The 20111-nt window shown below is 37.3% G+C and overlaps 1 protein-coding gene across 3 annotated transcripts; it reads left to right on the forward strand.

Moving 5' to 3' along the window:
* The first annotated feature begins 693 nt into the window (after positions 1 to 693).
* On the forward strand, positions 694 to 19857 carry ZNF624 (zinc finger protein 624). Of its 3 annotated transcripts, XM_031467565.2 has the most exons (7): positions 730 to 785; positions 3365 to 3453; positions 3933 to 4020; positions 5390 to 5455; positions 6888 to 7014; positions 8110 to 8205; positions 14222 to 19857. In XM_031467565.2, the coding sequence occupies exons 5-7, from the start codon at positions 6945 to 6947 to the stop codon at positions 16444 to 16446; spliced, it is 2391 nt and encodes a 796-aa protein (XP_031323425.1). In that variant the 5' UTR covers positions 730 to 785; positions 3365 to 3453; positions 3933 to 4020; positions 5390 to 5455; positions 6888 to 6944; the 3' UTR covers positions 16447 to 19857. The 3 variants fall into 3 exon arrangements, with proteins under 3 accessions (XP_031323423.1, XP_031323425.1, XP_031323424.1); XM_031467563.2 differs by lacking the exon at positions 3933 to 4020 and having other exon boundaries at positions 694 to 785; positions 14222 to 19856; XM_031467564.2 differs by lacking the exons at positions 730 to 785; positions 3933 to 4020 and adding an exon at positions 796 to 1206 and having other exon boundaries at positions 14222 to 19856.
* The last annotated feature ends 254 nt before the right edge of the window (positions 19858 to 20111 follow it).

Genomic DNA, 20111 nt, shown 5'->3' on the forward strand with positions numbered 1-20111 from the left:
ATGGCATTTCAAAATACATGAGACAGTGCTTTATGCAATAATAAAAAGCACTCTTTCCTTCAAAAGGAGACGGCATCTAAACTTTTTTTTAAATTATAGATTTAATAATGTCAAGGTGGATAAATACTTGTCGAGATGCTCAAGTGCGAGAGTCTTCCTCACACAAGGTGCGCTTTTCCACTTGAGGCTGGGCAATCTTTTTAATTTAGTACTGGCTCCCTAACACAGTAAACCCTCTCCCCAGAATGACTTCCTCCAAAGCACACGGAAATAAACATTGTCCGTGGACCGAAAGCAGACCAGCTGGCAGCAGGCACCACAGCTGCGTAAGGAACTCTACTTTTCACGGTATTTTCGCGGAAAGGGAAATTGGCGGCGGGAGCGGGGACACGCACCCACCGACGCCCCCGCGTCTGGGGTCCCAAGTTGCCAGAGGCTCCCTTTCTGTTCTCGCAGTGGCTTTATTTCTTTAGTCACACGGAAGTGTCCCGAGGCAAGGGCTGTGTCATTCATTCTTCCTTGTGTCTCTAGTGCCTGATCCTGACGCCCAGCCCCGGCCCCTCGATCTGACGGAATTTTTAGGTCCCGGGACGACCTGCCAACTCCGCCCCCAGCGCCGACGAAGGGGCGGGGAGAGCGCAGGGCGCGCGCGGAGGATTCTGGGCGCCGTAGTTCCCCGCGGCTGCGCAGGCGCACTGCGCGTGTGCGGCCGCCCGCCGCCGGCGCCATTGTGGGAAGCGTTCCCGCCCTGCTCTGCGAGCGCCCGGTCCTCAGTTGGCTGCCAGGTACTCGTCGCCCCGGGCACCCAGCCCGGTTCCCGCCGCCCCTCCCCCGGCGCTGGGCTCCCCGCGGCGTCCGGGGCGGGGCCGCTCTCGGCTGTGCTCCTGGCCCCGAGCTGACCCGCCCACCTCACAGGCGACCGGGCCCGGCCTCCCTGAGGAGGCGGCGGCCTGGAGGCGCTGGGTCGCGACGCGGGACTGGGGCGGGGGCGGGAGCGCGGCTGGACCTTCCCGCCTTCCCGGAGCCGCGCCTCGGTGGAGGGAGGAGGAGGACCCCGAGGGCCCAGAGAAGGGCAGTCCGGGAAACGGGGCGGCTGGTGGAGGGAGATCCTCGGTCCTGGGCTTTAAGTAGCGGGTCCCTGACAGGTGCCTGTTCTCCTGCCTTTGGGTGACCGAGGTAGCTTTTCCTGACTGGCTCAATTGTCAGGTACGCAATACACTGTTGTTACTATAGTCACCATGCTGTATCACATCCCCACGACTTACTTATGATTGGAGGTCTGTACCTTTTGACCACCTTCACCCATTTCAACACCGCCCCCCCCCTCAGCCATCAGTCTGTTCTGTGTCTCTGAGTCTGGGGTGTTTGTTTTTAGATTACGCGTATAAAAGAGATCATAGGTTTTTGTCTTTCTCTGACTTTCATAAGGCCCTCAAGCTCCATCCATGTCACAAATGGCGGGATTTCCTCCTTTTTTGTGGCTACTATTACACTGTAGGCGTATACCAGATTTTGTTTATGCATTCATGCATCCGTGGACACATAAGTTGTTTCCATGTCTTGGCTGCTGTAAATAATGCTGCAGTGAACGTGGGGGTGCAGTTGTCTTTTCAAGTTAGTGTTTCCTTTTCCTTCAGATAAATACCCAGAAGTGGAATAGCAGAATCATATGACAGTTCTATTTTTAATATTTTGAGGAGCTCCATACTGTTTCCGTAGTGGCTGCAGCAGTTTACATTTCCACCAGTGGTACAAAAATGTTCCCTTGTCTCCACATTTTTGCCAACAGTTGTTATTTCTTGTCTTTTTGATAATAGTCGTTCTCACAAGTGTGAGTTGAGATCTCAGTGTGGTTCTGATTTGCATTTTTTGGTGATAGTGTTGTTGAGCACCTGTTCGTGTAGCTGTTGGCCAATGGTATGTTTTCCTTGGAAAAATGTCTGTTCATCTCTGCCCGTTTTTTACCTCGGGTTTTTTTGTTTGTTTGTTTTTTGCTGTTGAGTTGTGTGTGAGTTCTTTATATATTTTGGCTATTAACCCCTTATCAGATATGTAATTGGCAAATATTTTCTCCCATTCCATAGGTTGCCTTTTCTTTGTTGACTTTGCTGTGCAGAAACATTTAAGTTTGATGTAGTCCCACTTGTTTACTTTTGCTTTTGTTGTCTTTACTTTTGATGTCCAAGAAGTCATCATCAAGACCAATGTCTATTTTTTCTTCTAGGAGTCTTATGGTTTCAGGTCTTACATTCATATCTTTAATCAGTTTTGAGTTAATTTTTAGTAGGTTACTGGTTCAGTTTCATTTTTTGCAGGTGGCTGTCCAGTTTTCCCAACACTATGTTTTTAATAGATTGGGTTTTTTCTCTGTTGTATATTCTTGGCTCCTTTGCTGTAAATTACTTGCCTATATATGTGTGGGTTTATTTCTGTAGTCTAGTCCATTGAACTGTATCTTCTTTTCCCAATACCATACTGTTTTGATTACTATAGCTTTGAAATATAGTTTGAAATCAGGGAGCATGATGCCTCCAGCTTTGTTCTTCTTTCCCAAGATTGCTTTGACAATTTGGGATTTTTTGGTGGTTCTATACAAATTTTAGGATTATTTGTTCTACTTCTGTGAAAAATGCCTTGGGGATTTTGATGGATATTGCATTGAATCTGTAGATAGCTTTGGGTCATATGGATATTTTAACAACATTAATTCTTCCAATCTGTGAGCACAGAAAATCTTTCCATTTGCTGTCTCAAAGTTTTCAATGTATAGGTCTATCATTTCCTTGGTTAAATTTATTCCTAGGTATTTAATCCTTTTTTTAAACAGTTGTAAATGAGATTGATTTCTTAATTTCTCTTTGTGATAGTTCATTATTAGTGTATAGAAACACATAGACTTTTGTATATTGATTTTATATCCTGCAACTTTACTGAATTTGTTTACTAATTATTACAGTTTTTGGAAGGGTCTTTTAGGGGCTTCTATATATAAAATTATATCATCTGCAGTGACAGTTTTACTTCTTTCTTTCTGATATGGATGCCTTCTATATCTTTTTCTTGCCTAATTGCTCTGTCTAGAACTTCCAGTACTGTGCAGGCTTATCATACGTGGCCTTTATTATCTTGAGGTATATTTCCTCCATACCTACTTCGTTGAGAGTTTTTATCATAAATGGGTATTGAATTTTATCAGATGCTTTTTTTCTGCCTCTATTTAGAGGATCATATAATTCTTATCCTTCAGTTTGTTAATGTGGTGTGTCACATTTATTGATTTGCAGATGTTGAACCAGCCTTGCAAACTTTGAGTCTGAGATTTTCAAGGCAGAATTGGTTTTCATGGCTTATTTCTCTTTCTTAGATATGTCTTTGCAGGACTCCACTCTTTCCAGAGAGGGGAGCCCCAAGGAAGAGATTATGGCTGCTGTGGTTTTTTCAGTTGGACCTCTGGTAAGTTAGGGTTTCCTCTGGTTCTGACCTATTGTCCTGGTTTGAGAGCATGTCTGCTTTTCCTGAAGTCATGTGACCTCTACCTCACCCACATCCCTTTGGGTAACTGAATCAAATTGTTTGATCCATGAAAGTTGAGTTCATCATAGTAAAGCTTGTAATCTATAGGAAGATTCACTATGCATATTGAACTAAATACCAAGATGCATGACCTTGCAAAAAATATCTGGGCTATCTTTAGATATGATAGGCAGTCTGGGAAATTTATTTATGATGTTAAATTTGTATTGTTCCCAGGAAATTTCAGTTAGATATGGGGTAGTAGAATGCAGTATTTTCCAATTGGAAAATTTTGTTTAGGAAATTAAAAAAAAATACATGTACACACACACATGCATACACACACACACCCACTTAATTCATAGGGACCATTCCCCTTGTGCCCACTCTTAGTGTTCTCCTCTTTTCTACCCATTAAGAAGTGATCAAGCTTAATAGATGACATGGAGAGAAAGAAGATGTTTAAGACACAGTGCTTGGCTGTAGGGAGCTTACAGTCTCACTGAGGTAAGGCATACAAAAGAAATAGTTACATAATTTATTTAGGTGAATGATAGTTGCTGAGCAGTATGATAAAGTTGATGAGTGCTATGTAAGGAAAGAAATGGGTTATTAGCATGGGCTACATTGGTCATGGAAAGCTCGTGAGGATGGTTAGATTTAAGCTGGTACCTAATTACCAGTGGAATTTAAATTGTCCTAAATTATTTGTGAGGATACTTCAGGTGAGAAGGCAAGGCTCTGAGGCAGAGAACAGTGAGTGAGTTAGTGATTCAAGATCGAAATTTGTGAATGGTAGGACTGGTTGTTGGAGATTTAAGCTGAATCTTTTAATGTTTCCCTGAAGATATTTAAGTGTGTGTATGTAAGTGTGTGTGATTGGGTGTGTTTGAGGTGGGTATTAATGTGATTAAAGCTGTGTTTTAGCAGTGACTTTTTGAAATAGGAGATGCAGAAGAAAGGTGTACCAACATAGAATTTGTTATGGTAATGACCCATAATAACCTACAGTAGTGATCCTTTAGTCTTTGTAGCAAGAATACATAACATGTGTATGGTCCTTAAGACACACGCTTGAAAAGATCTAAGTATTTGTCTAATACAGGCCCGGATCAAACCCATCTCTAATTATCAGAGTTTGAGATTCACATCATCGTAAATTTTCTGGAAGCTGAATATATGTATTATTTAAGATAAGAACTTGAGAGGGGAGAACTAAGATGACATATTTCTCAATGAAATTTAAGTAAATAGTTTTATTACCCATAACTTTTTAAAATGGCACAAAACCTAAAATCAGTAAGTACTACTAAAAGGTATACTAAAATTTCATTTCATTATAAAATCAAGCCCTTGTAGGCTTATAGTGTCTAAGGTTTTGAAGAAAACAGTATTGTGAGAGGTCCCTGGCATATTTCTTGAATGAACATTAAAACATGCCTCCACCTCTAGACACAGTAATGATTTTCCAACTGTAGAAACAGATAGTTTTAGTAGGTTTTGAATATTATTCTTGAGCAAGATAGGTAATTTCCAAGAAACAGATTTCATCCTCTTATGAAAAAGGAGAATTATGTAGCATCTGAGACCCCTTATTTTACGTTTAGTTTTATTTTGATAGGTTCTTTGTTAAAAGTCTCCTTTAGAAATTATGGAGTTGTATCTCAACCTTGTGTATGTTTGTCATTGTCTCAAACAAGGTGAAAGAAGATTATGATTGGATGTTGCTATGGGACCTTAATTTCATCCCTAAATAAAACAATAAAAGAGGTTATCTCATATACCACATCCACAGTGGGCTGATGGTGCTTGTTGAGGCTCTGCTGTAGGTAGCAGGCAACCTGTTACTGAGTGATTTCATCCTGTATCCCCTCAGAGTCCTGAAGTTTCCCAGCCAGATGAAGATCTTCACCTTCAGACAGAAGAACCAGAACTGGTAAAGGTAATCCTTAGCCTTGTGTCTAAGGGGGGTAAAGAGAAAGCACCTTTTTTACTGCTCCTAATTCTTAATGTTGATTGAATTTCACACAATATAGATTTTACTGATTTCATCCCTGTGGAGTTTTTTTAAGATGCTATTCCTTCCCCTGTATTCCCTTTATATTGTTAGTTAAATCTAGAGGCTTGCTCAGATTCAGATTTTGATTTTTTTTTAATGTTTTTGCCATTGTATTTCATATTTCTGGTATCTTCCACCAGAAGCTACATAAAGCCTAGTTAAAGCCTTTTTGGTGTGTTAGCACCCACTGATGATCCTTTAATTCATTAGAGGTTGTAAATGGCAATGTTCTAATTCTTTCGTTCCTTCTTCGTGTATTAGCTGGAGTACTTCCATAAAGAGAAACCTCCCCTCGTCAACTTCCTGAGTACATTTTATTACTGAACAAGCTATATATATATTGCATAGGAAAAGAAGGGCAAAGGGTTGATTCTTTCTCTTTATTGACCAGTTTCCAGGCATCCTCCAAAGATGATCAATGAGTATCCTTAAGATTTTATAATGAAATCGTAACTTTAAATGTATTAGATATTTTTGAAATTCATTGCGATTATTATTCTTATTGGTGTTTAAATTTTCCCATCAGTTGCCAATGGGAGCCTCTTCAAGTTGTCTCCTGTGTCTTAGATGTGATTCTAGTAATCTTTGACAGTTTCCTTGCCTTTTAGTATGACAGAAAGTTCCAGGCCCCGGTTTCTTGTAGTGTAAAGTAATATGTAGGGGCCGCAGTCCGGGCTGTATAACGCTGCCTTTTTGGTTATTGTTTCTGGGCCTCATCAGTGGATGAAGCTAGGGCATATGTGGGGCGTTTTCCTTAAAAATAAAATACTTCAGAAGTTTATACCGATACTTCCAATTCAGTTTTGGATCTATGGAGTTTGTGCATAGTCTCATTGATAATACATTTATATCTTCTTTCTTCCATGTCAGATTTATTAGCTCTCAGTGATGTCAGTATACTAATTTGCTTTATCCAACACTACACACACAACAGTTATAAAATAGCATTTCCATCACTGCCACCAATAATATGATCATTTACTGAAAATATGTTATTTTTATTTTTTGCAATTCTTTTTCCCCTCAGAATATGTCTCATAAGGGGCGTACAGAAAAATTACTGTGTTTTAAATACCCTCAAAATAGTTCCTCTATCTACAATCTGCATGATAGACTATGTCTTTTATTAAGTTATATCTTATAGAATAGGACTGAAAAAGAGCTGATATTATAGGTAAGGCAGGATTTTGAGGGAGAAAAGATGATTTGGGTGGAAACTGCTAGTTTTCTAATTTTCTTCCCCAGTTTTGTATGTGTTATTCTGCCTATCACATCTAATTGTACACTCCCTGGGTGATCTCTGTATTTGTTTTAGGAATTAGTGACATTTAAAGATGTGGCTATAGACTTCACCTTGGAAGAGTGGAGGTTGATGGATCCAACACAGAGGAACTTGCACAAGGATGTGATGCTAGAGAATTATAGGAATCTTGTTTCCTTGGGTAAGGATAACTTCTGTGTTTATGTGTCTGCCCATTGGACCAGGTGTACTGAAAATATAGACCCTTTAAAGTACTTAACTGAATTTGGGGTGAGAATCTAGGCATTAAAATTTCATAATTTTAGGGGCATATCGTTGGCAGTTACGCTATTCCTTGCTCTTAACGAAATAGTCCACCCATTATAGAGTAAGAAATACATATTTCATTGGAATCTCGGAGATTGTTGGCAGTCCGTGAGATTTAAGACTGAAGTTTTTTTAGTCACTTCTATAAATGAGAATTATCACTGCCTCTAGAAAGAAAGGAACAGGAGGGGCTTCAGGACAGCAGAGTAGAAGGACACGGAGCTCAGCCTCTCCCATGAGTACATCAAATCATACCCACATGTGGAGCAGTTCTCACAGAATACCTACCAAACTTTGGCAGAAGATCTTGTACAATTGAAACTACAAGGAAAATTTTCATGAAACCAGGTAAAAACAAGGCCATACTGTATAGCACGGGAAACTACATTCAATAACTTATAATAGCCTATCATGAAAAAGAATATGAAAAGGAATATATATGTATAATTGAATCACTATGCTGTACACCAGAAATTAACCCGGTATTGTAAACTGACTATACTTCAATAAAAAAATTTTAAGAAGAAAGAAACAAATGTTTATTTTCTTTCTAAACTGAGATTATTCCCATGATGTGTTACCCAGCAAGCGTCGGATCATAGCGTTGAGCTTCCTTGAGCTACCTTTGTGTAAGGTATATACTGTAACGCTGCTGTATGATGGAATGTTCTGGTGTGGGAATGTTCTATGTCTGTGTGTCCAGTATGGCAGCCACCACACTGTGGCTGTTGAGAACTTGAAATCTGACTAATCCAACTGAAAAACTGAATTTTAAATTGTATATAATTTTAGCTAATTTAAATTTAAAGTTAAATGGCCACATGTAGCTGTTGGCAGCTGTATTGGACAGTGCACTTCTAGAACTTCTTACAGGGGCACCTCTGCACAGCAGAGCCAGAGCTGAGACTGAATCTGACACTAGCTCTTGCTCATAGGCACAGTCAAATCCTATTCCTTTTTCTCTGAACAGGGCTTGCAGTTTCCAAACCAGACATGATATCTCATTTGGAAGATGGAAAAGGACCATGGGTGGTAGTGAGAGAAATTTCAAGAACCCCCTACCCAGGTGAGTTAATAAGAATGAGAAGGATGGTATTTATTTGAAGCTAAAAGGTCATGGTTGGAGTAGAACATCTGAAATACTTTGGAGGGTGTCTTTGCTTAAAGCTATCTCAGAGGAGATTCTCCCCCTCTCTTCCTCTCTCCCTGCCTCCCTGTTTCCCTCTCCTTTTCCCTCTCCCCTCTCTCTGTCCTCTACTTTTAGTTCCCATCCCATCCTACTTTACTTTCTTGGGAACATGATTTTCATAATTGTTCCTTCATTCCTTCGTCATTCAAACATGTATAAAATACATACCCCTTTGAGTTCTGTCCTCTCCAGTTAACTTCGCGTTTTTCTCATTTGTTTAACCATTATCTGCTATCTCTCCCTTCATTAATTCTCCGGAAAGTGCGTTCTGAAGGATCACCACTGATTTCTTCTAAGATAAACCTTTTGACTGATGGTTTAGCTTTCTTCACCTGCAACTTCAGGGGACTCTCCTCCTCTCCCCCAGAGTTTTAACTGCCTGAGAATACAAACAGTGTATCTCTTGACAATAAAAACACAGTATTTATGTATTTAATCGATATTTATTAATATTAAATAATCAATATTTAATATTTATCTTTATACTGTGAACTGGGTTAGGTACTATGTCTACAGTAGTGAGTAAGGTGGACCAGGTCCCTGCCCTCATGAAGATTAAGTTTTGAGAAATAGGTAATTAACAAGTAAATAAACAAAAACAAGCTAAATAATGGTTGTGATAACTTAGCTATGAGGATATGAAAGAGGAACTGGGTTGGGGATGAGGATGTCTCCTTCAGATAGTGTGGTCGGGGAAGGCTTCTGAGGAGGTGACATTTAAGGTGAAGCTTGAAGGATCAGAAGAAGCCAGCCAAGGGAAGAGGAGAAGAGGAGCATGCCAACAGAAAGGAATGCGGTATGTTCTGGAAATCGAAGGAGGCTGCGTGACTGAAGTACAGGGAGAGGGAGACTGGTATAAAATCAGAAAGAGTCAGGCAGGAGACTGTCTCCTGTTCAGGGCTCCATAGACCAAAGTAAGGAGTGTGGATTTTAATCAAAGTGAGTGCAAAGGCACTGAAAGGTTTTAGTCAAGGATTTTTAGGAAATAACCCTGTTTATGAAAATTGAACTTAAGGGCATAAAGCAGGTAATCAGTGAAGAAGTTGTTAAAATATTCTAGACAAAAGAGGGTAATAACTTTGATTAGGGTGCTGGTGGGAATGGAAGGGAATGAATGGATTCTAGAATATTTGCATATTCATACTATATGTTGCCATCCATGAGTTGCATATGTGTTACATAGATTCTTTCTATATCTCAAATGTTATATTTTTTTAGAGAGTGAATGAAAAGTAGACATTGGAGATAGTTGAGATGACTCTTTAGAGAAAGCCCCCGCTCCATATGCAGAGGGAAAGAGAAATGGGGAAGTGGCTGGATAAAAGAAAGGAATAAAAAAAAACCACTTATTTTTGAGATGGGAGCTTTTCTGGCATGCTTTAATGCTAAGAAGAATGATGCCCCACTGAAGAGGGAGAAATTGATGTTGCAAGACAGAGAACTAAAGACTGAAGAACTAAAGTATCTGAGAAGGTTAAAAGGGATAAAATCTAGAATGGAAAAGGAGGATTTACCCTGGATAGGCAGGGGGGCCACCTCCTCTGCTGTAACACTAGGCAAGATGGAGAAAATGGGAGCAGATATGGTCAGCTGGTGATGGGAAGTTCAAGGCATTCTGTCACAATGGTGTGTATATTCTCAGTAAAATATGAAGCAAGGCCATCAGCTTACAGTGAGGACAAGAACGAGTTGTGAGGTGGAAAGTTACAAATTGTATGGACTTCACCAGGGAAGCCATGTTGACCTGAAACTTTTATTGAGGAAGGTGTTTAATTATGGCTCTATTCCTTTTGTAGTTACAGGACTATCCATATTTTCCACTTTTTGTTTCATTTGAGTAAGTTGTGTTTGTCTAGGAATTGATCCATCTAATAAACAATTTAAAATTGGGGGCATGCTATCCTCTGTTTAGCTTTTAAATGTGGATCTGAAGTGATGTCTCCCTTTTCATTCCTGATATTAAATTTTTTGTGTCTTCTCTTTTATCTTAATCTATCTTGCTGGAGATTTATCAATCTTATTTGGCTTTTAAAAAATAATTTTTAATCCTTTCTACTGTATGTTTGATTTCTGTTTCATTACCTTCTCTTATTTCATTATTTTTACTTTTCTAAGGTTTAATTTGCTGATCTTTTCTAACTTGTTAAATATTTATATCATTAACTTATAGCCATTTTCTCTAATGTGTTTAAGGCTATCGAGGCAATGTCATTTTTTTTATGTAGCACCTTCATAATTATTGGGTTCGAAGTATTTGATCATTTCCATTGTGTTGTGTTTGGCCCTCGGGTTATTTAGAGGTTTTTTTCCTTAATGTTGTACCATATGGGAATTTTCTGATAGTCTTGTTGCCTTAAGTTCTACTGTGGTCAGAGAACATGTTCTATATAATTTCAGTCTTTGCAGGCTTCTTGAAATTTGCTCTGCCACCTGGCCAATTTTTGTAAACACTTTGTGTGCACTTGGAAAAATGTGTAGTCTGTAGGTTTTGATTGCTATTCTAGGTATGTCAAGTCTTAATTATGTTCCTAAAATCTATCTACTTATTGATTGTCAGCTTATTCTATCAGTTAGTAAGAAATATTTTTTAAAGTTTCCCACTATGTCTGTAAATCTATCTGTGTCTTATTTTAGTTCCTTTAGTTTTTGATTTATGTGTTTTGAAGCTGTGTTCTTAGGTAAATAAAAAGTTAGAATTGTTACATCTTTCTGGTAAATTGGACCTTTTATCATTATGAAGTATCTTTTTTATCTCTGTTGTTCTTGCTTTAAAGTCTATTTTGCCTGATATTAATATTACTATAGCATCATTCTTTTGGTTATTAGTAATATACTTTTTTTTTCATCTACTCACTGTCAACTTTTGTATATCTTTGTATTTTGTTTCTCTTATGATTAGCATTTTGGTACATTTTTGTTTTAGCTAACCTGACAGTCTGTATCTTCTGGAGTTTTCAGTCCATTTGTACATAATACAATTACATAATGTTTAAATCTACCCTCTGTGAAGGTATCTTGCCTGTTCTGTATTCTTTTTCTCCTCATTCATGCCCTCTGTTAAATTTATCATCTTTCATTTTTCTATTTCCCTCTCTCATCACTTAGTAATTATAAATTTTAAAGTTATTTGTTTAGTATTTAACTTTGAGGTTAAAACATTCTTCCTTTTTTTTTATTTATTTTTTTGCAGGGGGAGGTAATTAGTTTTATTTTAGTTAGTTAGTTTTTTGATGAAGGTACTGGGGATTGAACCCAGGACCTTATGCATGCTAAGCATGCGCTCTACCACTTGAGCTATACCCTCCCCCTTAAAGCATTCATCCTTGATTCAACAGTGTGAGATAAATTTTCCCTCTTCCCAAATGATGCGAAGAACTTAGAACAGCTTATTCATTTTAACCTCAATTATATGTTATTGGAGTTCTGTGTTTTAATTCTATATATGTGAAATCTCGTAAGACATTATTATTAATGTTGTATGCAGTCTGGATTCATTTAGATAGGTTACCTTCTCTTTCTCTTCATTTTTCTTCATTTCTGAACTTTTTCCTGGGATTAATTTTCTTCTACATAAAGAATGCCCTTTAATATTTTTCTTTTATTCAGATATTCTGGTGTCATAGTCTCTCCATTTTTCTTTTTCCTAAAAATGTGTTTAACCTTCACTTTTGAAGAATATTTTGGTAAGTTTAGAATTCTAGAATTCTAGGTTGACAGTTACTGTTTTCCAGCATTTGGAAGGTATCATTTCATTGCTTTCTATTTTGCATAGAATCCGTTGAGAAGTCAACCATCTAATTCAGGAGTCAGCAACTTTTTCTGTAAAAGGCAAGAGAGTAGATATTTTTTAGGCTGAGAGTTGTAATGTTTCTGCTGCAACTGCTCCACTCTGCCAATGTAGAACAAAAACACCCATTAACATGTTAACCAGAGTGTGGCTGTGTTCCACCAAAACTTCAATTATGGACACTGAAACTTGAATTTCGTATCATTTTAATGTGTCACAATGTATTTTTCTTTTAATGGATTTTCAGTCATTTAAAATGTAAAAACCATTCTTATCTTGCTGGACATACAGAAGCATGTAGTGAGCCAGATTTGGCTGTAGTTTGCAACCTCTGATGTAATTCTCATTCTTTGAAGGAAATCTGTCTTTTTTTCCCCTCTGGCTGCTTTTAAGATTTTACTTTTCAACAGTTTTACTACTGTGTACCTTAGTATAATGTCCTTTGTATTTCTCTTGCTTGGGATTCATTTGGCTTGTAAAATCTGTGGCTTAATATTTTTTATTTGTTGTGGAAAATTCTTGGGCATTATTTCTTTTAATTTGTTTTTGTTCCATTTTTCCTCACTTCTCTTTCCAGGCTGCTAGGGCTCTTCTTACATCTGTGATAGACCTTTTCTCCCTATCCTGTATGTCTCTTATGTTTTTTAAAACAATGTTTTCAAGTTTTTCATCATTCTCTGCTTCAGTGTGGATATTTTCTATTGACCTATTTTCCTTTTTGCAGACACACTCGTGTGCCGTATCTGCTGTGCTTTTAGCCTATCCTTAGAGTTTGTAATTTATTTCCTGGTTCTAGAATTACCATTTGATTCTTATTTTATACTTTGCAATTATTTGGTGAAATTGTTAATCTTGTCTTACTTTCTTGAATATACTAATTATGATTATTTTAAAGGTTTATGTCTGAAACCTCAATTATTTGGATCTCGTTTAGACCTGTTTCTGTTATCCATTTTTTCTCTTAATTTTTTTCTCATTTGATTTTTGTCTATAATTTTTCATTGTCAGACATTGCTATGAAAACCTATAACAATATTTTGAGGCTCTGGATTGTATTATCTTTTTCCACAGAGGATTAACTTTTGATGGGCTGTGCACACAGGGGCTTTAACAATCCTGTCACCTTCATTCAAATAGACATTTAAATGAGCTGGATTTTAGTCCTTGGCTTCTAGAGTTGTCTTCTTTGGTGACCCTGAATTCAGATCTTTGTCTAGCCCTACGAGTCCATTGAAAGTTTTACTTACCTTGAATTTTAAAGTCATAAAACCATTTTACTACCCACAGAATATTTTGATTCAGTTTGTTTTTAAACATTTAGATATAATTACCTGGAAATAAATTAGAAATTTATAAGAAGTTTAAAAGTGTTTTTAAAAGTAAAATACTAAGTTGCATGTATAAACAAGTTGTAAGACCACCATCCCACAGTATAATTTTTAAGAAAATTTTCAAACTGTCAGAAATGTTCTTAAGATCCATAAAGGGGTTGCAAAACTACCCTTGATAATAATAATCACTATTTGTAATATTCACAACTATGTTAATTCCAGCTAGCTTATTCAACCTATTTATTAAAAATCAAAGTGTCTTTTTCTATAAATGTTCTATAAAAAAAAGTATATACAAAGACTTGAAAAAACTACTCTGACAGGGACATTTGAGAAAGCACTCACAGAAAAGCTAGTGAACAAAGAATGAGAACAAATAGGAAGTATTGTTGGGGACGAATGTTTGGTTTGTGGAGTAAATGGGAAGCGAGGAAGTAATCGCAACTTATGAAGAATGCAATCTAAAGAAGTTGACTCTAAAAGAATGAGAAAAGGGAGAAGTATTTGAGAAAGGGGAAAAATATTTGGATTGTAGAAGGATTACCACGAATGAAATTTTTTAATAGGAAAAAAACTTCTTGAATTTACTACTCTGGTTCTTTGCTCAACCAGACTTCCTTACCCCTACCTCCTTCTTCCTAGAAAACAAAGCCAATTTGCAAGCAGTTAAAAACCTGTATTGTCAACTCAGGCTTTCCTTTTGTTATCCTATTTAGTGAGGTCTCCTCAACTTAGGAAATAGAAGTCATTTGAATTTTCTCTTTTTCCCTCCCAGAGTTGGAGACCAAACCTATAACCAAGAATGCTATTCCAACAGAGGATGCGTCCGAAGAACAGTTACCACTGGAGACCATAGGAGAGAAACTGACAGAGAATGGTCTATGTGACACCAGAATCGGAGGATTATGGAAATGGAATGACAGGGTATTGAGATTGCAAAATAGTCAGGAGAGTCATTTGAGTCAAAGAATAATTACACACAAGAAAATTCCCACTATTCAGAAAGGCTTTAGATTTGAATCTGTTCTTTTTCCAGAACCAGGAGGTGTCACAGAAGAACCCCACAGCAAATACCAAACAAGTGAGGAAAATTTTACGAGTAATTTAGATTTGATTACGGATACCCATTTGGGGGCGAAAATTTTCAAGGATACAGAAGGCAGCAAAGTTGTAAGCCCTGCTTCAGAACTCACTTTAGGGGAAAAGACCAGTAATAAAGAAAAACCCTATATGTGTAGTACATGTGAAAAGGCCTTCCGTTACAGATCATTACTCATTCAACATCAGAGAACTCACACTAAAGAAAAACCTTATGAATGTAGTGAATGTGGGAAAATGTTCAGCCAGCCTTCATATCTTAGTCAACATAAAAAAATTCACACTGGAGAAAAACCCTATAAATGTAATGAATGTGGAAAGGCCTTCATTGCTTCTTCATCACTTATGGTACATCAGAGAATTCATACTAAGGAGAAACCTTATCAGTGCAATGTCTGTGGAAAATCTTTTAGCCAGTGTGCCCGCCTTAATCAACACCAGAGAATTCAAACTGGAGAGAAGCCCTATAAATGTAGTGAGTGCGGGAAAGCTTTTAGTGATAAATCAAAACTTGCACGACATCAGGAAACTCACAATGGAGAGAAACCCTACAAATGTAATGATTGTGGGAAAGCTTTTAGGAATAAGTCATATCTTAGTGTACATCAGAAGACCCATACTGAGGAGAAACCATATAAATGCAATGAGTGTGGGAAATCTTTCAAGAATACCACAATTTTTAATGTTCATCAGAGAATTCATACTGGAGAGAAACCCTTTAGATGTAATGAATGTGGAAAAGCCTATAGAAGTAATTCAAGCCTTATTGTACATATAAGAACTCATACTGGGGAAAAACCCTATGAATGTAATGAATGTGGGAAAGCTTTCAATCGTATAGCAAATTTCACAGAACATCAGAGGATTCACACAGGAGAAAAACCCTATAAATGTAATGAATGTGGGAAAGCATTCATTAATTATTCATGTCTTACTGTACACCACAGAATGCATACAGGAGAGAAACCATATGAATGTAATGAATGTGGAAAGGCCTTCATGCGTTCTTCATCTCTAATTATACATCAGCGAATTCATACTGAAGAGAAACCTTACCTCTGTAATGAATGTGGGGAATCTTTCAGAATAAAATCACACTTAACTGTACATCAGAGGATTCATACTGGGGAGAAACCATATAAGTGTACTGACTGTGAGAGGGCATTTACCAAAATGGTAAATCTCAAAGAGCATCAGAAAATTCATAGTGGTGTGAAACCCTACCACTGCTATGATTGTGGAAAATCCTTCAGGACTAAGTCATACCTTATTGTACATCAAAGGACCCATACTGGAGAAAAACCCTACAAATGTGATGAGTGTGAGAAAGCTTTCACTAACACTTCACAGCTTACTGTCCACCGAAGACGGCACACAGGAGAAAAACCCTATACATGTAAGGAATGTGGGAAGGTTTTCACAAGTAACTCAGGCTTTAATACTCATCAAAGGACACATACTGGGGAGAAACCATTTAAATGTAATGACTGTGGCAAAGCATTCAGCCAGATGGTACATGTCACAGAACATCAGAAAATCCATAGTGGAGAGAAACCCTATAAATGCGATGTCTGTGGAAAAGCCTTCAGGAGGGGTTCATACCTTACAGTGCATTGGAGAACACATACAGGAGAAAAACCCTATACATGTAAGGAATGTGGAAAAGGCTGTATTACCCTATCACAGCTAACTCTACATCAGAGGATTCATACTGGGGAGAGGCCCTACAGGTGTGAAGAATGTGGGAAAGCCTTTAGAACTAATTCAGACTTTGCTGTGCATCTGAGGATGCACACAGGAGAAAAACCTTATAAATGTAATGAATGTGCAAAAGCCTTTAGGAGTAGCTCAAGCCTTACTGTACATCAAAGAATACATCAGAGAGAAACTCAGTTAATATAGAGAATAATAAATTGTCATCCAGAGGTGGACTCCACAAGAATCTTATAAACTGTTTAATGCATTTGGGAAAACATTCAGGAGCAATTTGCCAGGAAATAGCACACTAAAGAGATACAGGAATATGGAAAAGCAATTGGTCATTTTAAATCTTAGAAGTTATAAGAAAATTCTTAATAAAGAAAAGTAAAATACAAGTGAAAGCCTTCATCCAAGTTTCATATTTTACTCATTTAACAAATTATCTTCAATGCATTGCCTGTATATATTTTTGCCTGTCTTCCTATTGGTTTGTCTATGTTTCTTATAAATCTGGATGTGCTCTTTATATGCTTGAAATAGTAATCCTTTGTCATGTGTTTTACAAATTTTTTTTAACCTCGTATTTTTCTTTATACTTTTTTATATAGTAAAAGATTTTTGTCTTTAATTTTTATAGCAAAATACTTACATATTTTATTTTTTATATTCTTGATTTACCCTTTTAGTTAAAAGGGTTATACATAGTCTCCTAAACTTGCTTCTAAGATTTTGATAATTTTATTTTTTTACATTGAAGTTTTTAATCCATCTGGACTGGATGGCTATTCACAGAAGAGCAACTTCAAATGTATTAACCTATGAAATTATTATGAACCTAAATAGTACTCAGGGAAAGGCAAATTAAAACAACCAGTGAGATGTTACTTGCACTTTAAGGAGTTGGCAAAAATTTAAGAGATCTTTTGCTAGTGGAGTTTGGCAAACCATGTACTCTTACAAAATGGTTACATTAACTTACATTTCCATCAGCAATTCAGCAATATATATTTTAACTTTTTTAATAAAAATTTTAAATAAAAACCTTTGACCCAGCAGTCTCACTTTTTGGAGTCTGCCCCACAGAAATAACAGCATCAATGCAAAAAAAAAATGTATAAATAAGGATGTTTATTAAAGTACTGCTTATAGAGACAAGCCCAACTGGAGACAAAGTAAATGCCAAATTAATAGGGGAGTGGGTGAATAAATTGTGATATAGACATACCATGAAACATGAGAGTAATTTTTTAAATGAATTGTACCTGCACTCTTCAAGATATTTCCACAATTTTTGATACGTAATTGCTTTATTACATACATGTATCTGTAGAAAATTTCATTTTTGTTAAAGTAATGACCACACCCATTTATGTATATATGTGTGTATGTAGTTAAATGAGATGGAAACAAGTATGGAAGAATATACACCAGGCTGTAAATACTGCGTACCTTGAAGGGAGGGAGAAATGGAGAAGTAGTGAGCTAAGGGGCAGAGGGAAAACTAGGAAAATAGGAAAATGTAAGTGCAGTATGAATGTTGTAAAACTATGTATTTGGTGAACTTTTGATCACCGTGAATGAAGGGATGGTTTCCAGAAAGTTGATGGCAGTTAATTTATATTTGTTGGAGAATCTAGTGTTTTTTGTTTGTTTTACTTTTCTGTGCTTTTCTGTTTTTTAGTTTTTCTTTCCAGTGAGCATGTCATATTTATATAAACACGAAAAACCTTGTGAGACTTTTATGGATACCTGTTATGTTCTAGGAATTACTGTAGGTTCTGGATATACATTGGCAGGGCAGGAGTGATCATGGATCTAAGAGCATGGGAATTGGCTTTGATGCCACCTGGATTCCAAAGAAGTTATCCAGCACCTTACCACCCTGACCCTCTCAGTTTCATTTGGAAGAGGTAATAGAAATGTCAGGTAGATGAAAAATGTATCCAAGAATATCTGGAATTTGTGTCCAGGTAATTGACCAGAAGACGTGCAGTTCTCAGAGATAAGTTCCACTTTCAACATGGCACCAAAGGAAAGATCACAATGATGAAAAGGTCTCTGTCCAGCCCCACAGCACATTGCATAATGGAGTATAGAGCGAGAAGCAGCCAAGGACTCCCCAGGCTTGGAAGTTCTGGAAACACTAAAAGTCTGGAGTCAAAATGGGAACCCAGAGGCTGTGATCCTGATACCAGAAGGCCCTAACAGACTGAGGACCTGATACCTGAAAAGGACAAGGTATGATGAGCTACACTTCAGTGGAGACGGAAGGGAAGAAAATCAAATACCCCTCCCACAACGCAAGGATAAGTATTTAATATTGGGAAGTGGGTATTGGATAAATTATGTGAGCCATCTCCCGTTTTTAAATGAATAATTTGACATTGTGGTTAAAATGACTGTTTCTGGTTGAATTTTAATGGTGAAATTTATTAACTATTACCAAGAGAGGTATCTTTTTTGGACAAAATGTACCACTTCCTGATGGGAAAATTTGAGGATCTGACCTTGAAATACTACCCTTAAAAAACTCTACTGTCAGATAGTCTACATGATGATGCCAACTCTACTGACTGCTCCTTTCAACCTTCAAATTCTCACCACACCTAAACCCTGTCTCCCAGCCCTGCATTAGAGCCAAGCATTTCAAGACAGGATGGTCAGCAGGTTCAAATGACGTAAGAACTGAAAAGTGTCCGTTGAGTCAGGGGATGGAGACGACACAGGGCACCTTTACTAGAGCAGTTTCCATGGACTGGTAGAGTGCCAAAGCCTGGTTCCACTGTGTAGTGGTACCTCATTACAGGTTTAATTTGCATTTCCTTGCTTTCTAATGATGTTTAGTCCCCTTTTAGGTGTTTTTTGGCTTTTTTGAATATCCTCTTTTGAGAAATGCCTGTTCAAGAATTTTGCCCATTTTTTAATTGATACATTTCTGTTTATTTGTAGAATTCTTTATATATTCTGGTTACAAGATTTTTTTTAGGCATTTCTATTACAAATATCATCTCCCCATCAGCAGCTTGCCTTTTAGTTCTCTAAATGATGTCTTCTGATGAATAGAAGTCTTTAACTTTGATGAGTATCTCATCAATCTTTTCTTTTATGATTACTGCTCTTCTGTTCCCAGTTTGAGAAGTCTTTTACTAACTCAGTCATAAGGATATTTTCCTGCATTTACTTCTGCACAGCTCCTCTTTTACTTTTCACTTTTGGGCTACAATCCATCTGAAGCTTATTTTTGTATGTGGTGGCGGGGGTAGAGGTCAAAATTAACATTTTCCATGCAGGTATACAATCTATCCAACATCATTTATTAAGAAGACCATCTTTTCCCCTCCCCCTTGGATTGCGGTGGTACCCTTGTGATAAATCAGAAGGTCAGATTATTTGAGAGTCTGTTACTAGACTATCCTGTTCCATTGTTCCACTGAACACCAAATACTTGTAGTGAAAGTGGATTTATAGTGAATCTTGGCATCTGATGGTACATGTCTTCTACTTTTGTTCTTCAAAATTGTCGCTGTAATTCTAGATCCTTGGCATTTTCATGTGCATTCTTAAATAAGCTATAAAGCTGCTAAGAATGGTGTCTTCAAATCTCCAACTATAATTGTGGATCAGTCTTTTTCTTTTATTTTTACTAATATTTGTTTTATATATCTTGAAAGTAGATTATTCAGTGAATATAAATTTAGGGTTGTTATATCTTGTTGAGTTGACACTTTTATCAATATCAAGTATCTATCTCTGGTAATGTTTTTTTGTCATAAATTCTATTTTTTTCTGATATTAATATAGCCAAAACAATTTTCTTTTGGTTAGGGTCTACATGGTGTGATAGGTAGAATTCTAAATTGGTCCCT

The sequence above is a fragment of the Camelus dromedarius genome, chromosome 16 (genome assembly GCF_036321535.1).
Source record: "Camelus dromedarius isolate mCamDro1 chromosome 16, mCamDro1.pat, whole genome shotgun sequence".
Classification (NCBI taxonomy): domain Eukaryota; kingdom Metazoa; phylum Chordata; class Mammalia; order Artiodactyla; family Camelidae; genus Camelus; species Camelus dromedarius.

Coding starts and splice junctions, on each gene's coding strand:
- ZNF624 (XM_031467563.2), top strand. CDS start 3,367: ATGTCTTTGCAGGACTCCACTCTTTCCAGAGAGGGGAGCCCCAAGGAA. Junction 3,454..5,389: donor TTTTTTCAGTTGGACCTCTG/GTAAGTTAGGGT, acceptor GTATCCCCTCAG/AGTCCTGAAGTTTCCCAGCC. Junction 7,015..8,109: donor TAGGAATCTTGTTTCCTTGG/GTAAGGATAACT, acceptor TTCTCTGAACAG/GGCTTGCAGTTTCCAAACCA.